The following is a 5,592-nucleotide window of genomic DNA, read 5'->3' as shown; positions in this document are numbered from 1 at the left end:
AGTGGTCCTTGGTATGAAAAAGTTTGAGAAACACTGCGCTAGTGGATTGTCAAAGGGGGAGCCTCGTTGCGGGGAAATTATACAGATGGCTAGTCCGCCCCTGAAAATGTCTATGCAAACGTTATTATTAATAATAATTTAAAAAATATATATATTAAAAAAATGAATTTTTTTTTTTTTTTTCCATTTTAATTTTGTAATCATCTCGCGACCCCCACCCGGGTGGGGGCATTGTGGGGCAGCATTTTCTCCTCTCCTTTCGGTTAGGGAGGTCCAGTGGTTCCTAAGCTAAAGGAGGTTATAAAGGAAGTTTGAAACCTCCTTTCCTATCATTCTAGAGAATTCGAACGGCACTTATCATGGCTGCCACTGAGGGACTTCCGGGTCATTTCACTCGGTTAGGAAGGTTAAGCTAAATGTACTATTCGAACGCAACCCTAAATCCTTTTGAATACTCCTATCCACTATCCCTTAACCCCGTGACGTTTCACTCAGAGGTCAAGGAATAGGAGATAGGGTTAGAATTTAGGAGCTGATTTTAAACTATCCCAACGCAACCCTAGTGTTTAAGGGGGACCTGAATCACGTGACCATCATCAAGCTGCAGAAACGTCATGCAGTGCCAGTGAAACCAAATCACTATCACAAACAGCATTATAAAGCTTCACACCTTTTACAATTTGCAATACATATTCAGATATAGCCAGAAACGTCCAACCAGCCATCCGAGGCCAAATAGAAAGGCGTGTAAAGAAATGAACAATACATAGGCTACGTTTGCAAAAAGTAGAATGGTATCCAAAAATAATGATTTAATAAAATAAGGTTTATATTTTCACCATTATATATTTGTTCTAATCCAAGAGAGATCAAACGTTTATTAACTAAGGACAGTGTAACACAAGCGTATGGCCTACAAATCCCAAGGTGCATTGCGTCTATTACCATAGCAGCGGGAAGTTGGTTTATGTGTCCGTCATGGAGAATCAGAGCCGAGTTTTCGCTGAGATTCTACCGGCTGCTGCTCGGGAATTCGCCGTTAAGGAAAAGGAGCATGGCTTCGAAATGCGAGCAGTTAATAGCCAAAACACAGGCAACGTTAACCAGGCTCGGGAGATTCAGGTCACGGGAACAGCGGAGGTGTGTTGCCCGGCGGACCGAGTGTCTGTGCGGGTCAATGTGGCCAACAGCAAAGAGTCCGTCAACGAGGTGACCAACAGCATAACACGGAGACTTGAGTACATTTTACAAAGTGTCAGGTAAGAACATACAACATACAATTTAGACAGCAAACCGTAAGCTAGCTAGTAGCTAACGTATGGCTGTAACTCTTGTAATAACAACTTCAGCGGACTACTAAACAAAGTTGTTGAGTAGGAGACGTAGCAAAATGTGGCTAAAAGTATCGATTTCCCTCCGGAATATATCGAAAATAAGTATAAAGTGGCATAGAATTAAGTCGTGGAGTATTATCTATTTATTACTAGTTTTTTCACAGGTACAAGCATAGTTGGTAAGGCAAGAAGCTTGCAGTTCATATAGTATTTCGAATTCGTGTATGCTGTTAAAATGTAGATGTGATTGTGCTTTTGCTAATTTCACCATAACCTATATTGCAGTGAATATAATCAGTTGTTATTAATTCCTTCTGCTTAGACAACATGGTGTCAGTGAAAGAGACACCTCGGTGAGGAGGTTTCTCCACCGGGAGGCAGAACAGTATCACATGGAAGCAGAGGTGGAGTATTCAGATAAACACTAATGATCCAAATGTTGTTGATGTAACTGTCACTGACACTACATGTGTTTTGTTCCCACAGGTCAAGGTTACTTTCTCCGATTTTGATAAGATGGAGCGAGTGTGTAGCGTCCTGCTGGAGAAGCTGGACAAGAGTGTTTGTGTGGGAACGCCACATTTCTTCCACAGTGCTGAAAGCCTGAGTCAAATGAGGTATACAACACACACATTTTATCAGCAGTTTAATATCTTTACAGACTACTTGTAAGTGGTGTGTTTGTCTGTTCTCTAGGCGGCGAGCGTGTGTGTCAGCGGTTGAAAATGCTCAGCAGAAGGCCTGCGAGGTCAGTCAGCTCCTGGGGCAAACTCTGGGACCCCCCCGTCAGGTCAGGGAGGAGGAGACAAGGGAGTGGAGGAGTGAGGATGAGGAAAATGGAGGCAGATGCCGGGATTCTGCACCCCTTCCTCACATTCCCAATATCAGAGCCTCCTCACGGGTGTCTGTCTCCTTCAGCCTCAGAGACAGGAGCAGGAAAAAACTCTAAACACAATCATTTCCCTGACTCATGAAAGCAAAGAGAGGATCGTCACAGTTTGAAGTATTTTTTATTGCTAAAGTGCAGTTTTTTTAAAGGTGGTTTTTCCTTCCTCAGCCAACACTGTCTTGTAAACATTTTATTTTTTTAACCATCCTTTTAAGCATTTGCTGTAATTTAAAATCAGTTGAACATTAAATGAAATGTTGGTAATCATCATTTGTTTTGACACATCAAATGAAAACACTTTGTATTTGTACATCTCAAAGAAATAAAAAGGTCAATTACATTTCAAAAGACACCCTCACATCAAGATCAGGCCAGGAGGGACTCTAAAATGATCCTCATTTTGCTCAAACGTTGCACTTACTTCAGCAATGATTGACTGACTCAAGTAGATATCTTGGAGAAAAAAAAGAACTCGAAAACTGATAGAGGTTTCCCGAACACCTTGGTACAAACAGGAAGTGTAGCTAGCATTAAACCGTGGCTAGGAAGCGATAGCCACCAATCCTCTGTTGTTTTTAGCATTGCTAACATTGTCACCTCTTTGATCCCACATGCAGTTGAGCAGTCATTTGTCCTCCTTCTCGTCCTCTGGAAACATCTCGCTGAGCCAGGGCTGCATGACGAACCGCTCCCCGTCAAAATGTGAGAAGTAGTTTTCCAAGGTGGGAATCTCCGGCTAGAAACATCCGAGAGTGAGTCAACACGTATGTAAAAGTGTGTGATCGTGGGTGTTGATGTGCTGTGCTTTTCCAGTACATACCATTGTCCCAGTGAAGCGCATCAGCTGTGTTTGAGGCAAGTATGCTACCAACAGAGAGGAGGATCCAGGCCCGCTGAACAGCACTTTATAATGAGGCGTATTCTCTGCTTTGGGGACCTGCATGCACATATATACAAATAGTGACAATTATACTTTCCAACAATTATATAAATAAGTCCAGAATTGATCAGGAAGGAAAGGATTTTCAAAGAGCTGCTAACCTCAGAGTTTGAATACACTTTGTCCACCCATTCTTGAGGGGCTCGCAGCTCAGAGTCCCAGCTCACCACCACCCCCACCATGTGGCCCTTACTCTCCATCACCACGTCTCCAACACGCAGGAACACATATGGAGGACGAGGGCTGCGCACTTTCTTTGAGGCTGCAGAGTTAAAGAACAAGAAGAAAATCCTGTGATGCAGTTTTAGCACATTTCACTTTTTTCACAGTAACTTTTCCCTGAACAGTGGAGCACAAACATCAATCAACTCATTTGCTTGCAACAGGCTCCAGATGATTTACCTTAAAAAAAGGTGCACTGATTAAAGCCTTCAAAATATAAAGTAGACACACACCTCCAAAGAATTCCAGGTCATTGTCTAAAAGCATGGTCTCTATGGGGCGCGAGTCTTTTAACTCTTCCTCTTCCAATCCGACTAAAGACCTTCAGGAAGCAAAACATATTGTTAGTATGCACATTAACAAGAGTATCCTGTTCGTTTGTTTCTCTATTGCAACAAAGATGTAACTTTAGAAGATGCAATTGAACATCACTTGTCATAGCATGTCTTAGTCTCAATCAAATTGTTTACAACAAAATTGGCTTTGTGAATGTATTTAGGTATTTTCTGTGTATTTATCTTTGTTTTATGTGTCAAGTTGTCAAAAGCTTTTAGTTCATATTGCATTCTCTTATGTGTATGCCATGTGTTATGTTTATATTAAAGCAATGCCTTAGTCTGTTTGAAAGGTGTTTTATAAATAAAGTCTATGATTATTACAATCACAGTCCCATTTGATTACAAAATATCCAACACTCACTTGGCTCTGGACATCTGCTGGTCTGCCCAGTCCATCCAAGCCGTGCCATTGAGGTAAGATGTTCTCAAATCTTTCCAAATTCTAAGCAACCTGAAACAACATGATTATTATAGACACAAACACTGAAAAGGTAATATTTGGATGCAGTAGTCTTACCATATTTATTACTAGTGACTATACTTTACACATAAACAAGCTTTGTTTAATTTCCCAACACCACATACTTTTTCTGCCCAATACAAAGTTGATAACACCCTGGAACACTGACGCAGTCTTGGATGGATCCTACCGTGCGCTCGCGTGGTAGCGCTGCGTCACCGTGGTGCCGCTCCAGCGCGAGATGAGGTACTGCGCGGGCACAGCGGAGAGCAGCAGCACGAGCTGCAGCACCGCGGGGCGCGTGAGCTGAGGCATGGCCGCGCAGCTGGGTGTCACCGCCTGGACACGGAAACGCGAGTCAGGTGGATGTGGCACGTAGGCTATTGGACCCCAAATCAGTCCAGAGTTGACGTGTAAGCCATGTCTTTAACAGAAAACACACCAAAAACATTTCTATACTGTAACAGACATGTTCTGTGTGTTTGTAATTGGCGGGCATTTGGTTCAACTTCGAATAGGCTACAGTGAAACCTCCATAAACAAGATATGGCACTGCAGAAACCTCGAGGAAATGCATGTACTTGTCAAAAGTTGCTGATAAGAGCAGTTATCACGCCTACCTTGAATTAAAATCCAGTCTTTTCTCCAACTAGCCTATCTGCCACACATTGCGTCAAAGAGAGGCTGTTTGCGCCTTGAAACAGTGACAGGCTTTCAGTTCTCCTTTATTTACATAAGCTCTCGCCCATGCCGTTGTTACCACCTGCGTGTATTTACATTTATCGTCAATATCGCCAAACAAGTAGTTTGTCCAATCGCAGCAGCCCACGGAGGGACCGGCGGTCCTCTAGCGGCTCGCCACGTCAGGAGGAGCCGAATCAGAGAGGCGTGAGCTGCGGGCGGGAACTGGTTCGTCCCGTAGTTTCGCTTCAAAACCATCATGGGCCTTTCTCATGTCACTAATTTCCCCTCCTCGACTCCTATCCTCGTGTCTTAGTCCCACCCACAGGAGATGCAAGCGGAGGAGCCGAGGAGAGAGGAGGGGAAGCAGAAGCCGGTTAGAGAAATGAGAAATCCTCTCCTCTGAGCGGTCATTTTAAAGAGAAGTCCATTAATGATGACAGGAGGCACAGCCCTCTGTCTGATGGACAGAACTGTGTTCATGATGACTTATTTACTTTTTAATTCATTCACAGTGCGGTAGTGAGACAATAACAGGCTACAGATGCAGACATACACACACATATATATATATTTATATAAATATATACAATTTCAGAATCAAATGAGAGCACTCACAGCCAGGGCCGTATCCAGGATTTGCTAAATACAGAGGTCCAAACATGCTAGGGGGGTTCGGGATTTTTGGGATTTTCATGTTCTAGTTAGGTGCTTTTTAAGTCCTGTGG

The 5,592-nt window shown here is 43.1% G+C and overlaps 2 protein-coding genes across 2 annotated transcripts; one reads left to right on the top strand and one right to left on the bottom strand.

Moving 5' to 3' along the window:
- Positions 1-967: 967 nt before the first annotated feature.
- On the top strand, positions 968-2,303 carry irak1bp1 (interleukin-1 receptor-associated kinase 1 binding protein 1). The gene is made up of 4 exons (XM_010790107.1): positions 968-1,259; positions 1,657-1,738; positions 1,821-1,951; positions 2,031-2,303. Exons 1-4 carry the CDS (start codon positions 979-981, stop codon positions 2,281-2,283), a joined length of 747 nt encoding a protein of 248 aa, XP_010788409.1. The 5' UTR covers positions 968-978; the 3' UTR covers positions 2,284-2,303.
- Positions 2,304-2,328: 25 nt separating this feature from the next.
- Positions 2,329-5,088, bottom strand: LOC104961769 (uncharacterized). Its single transcript, XM_010790108.1, has 7 exons — positions 4,804-5,088; positions 4,374-4,607; positions 4,085-4,174; positions 3,619-3,707; positions 3,265-3,425; positions 3,044-3,160; positions 2,329-2,959 (listed from the first exon to the last, which is right to left on the bottom strand). The coding sequence occupies exons 2-7, from the start codon at positions 4,496-4,498 to the stop codon at positions 2,849-2,851; spliced, it is 693 nt and encodes a 230-aa protein (XP_010788410.1). The 5' UTR covers positions 4,499-4,607; positions 4,804-5,088; the 3' UTR covers positions 2,329-2,848.
- Between the last annotated feature and the right edge of the window lie 504 nt (positions 5,089-5,592).

The sequence above is a fragment of the Notothenia coriiceps genome, unplaced genomic scaffold (genome assembly GCF_000735185.1).
Source record: "Notothenia coriiceps isolate Sejong01 unplaced genomic scaffold, NC01 NC01_scaffold00033716, whole genome shotgun sequence".
In the NCBI taxonomy this organism is placed as follows: domain Eukaryota; kingdom Metazoa; phylum Chordata; class Actinopteri; order Perciformes; family Nototheniidae; genus Notothenia; species Notothenia coriiceps.
The sequence above is the reverse complement of the archived record's forward strand: the minus strand, read 5'-3'. Positions and strand labels throughout refer to the sequence as shown.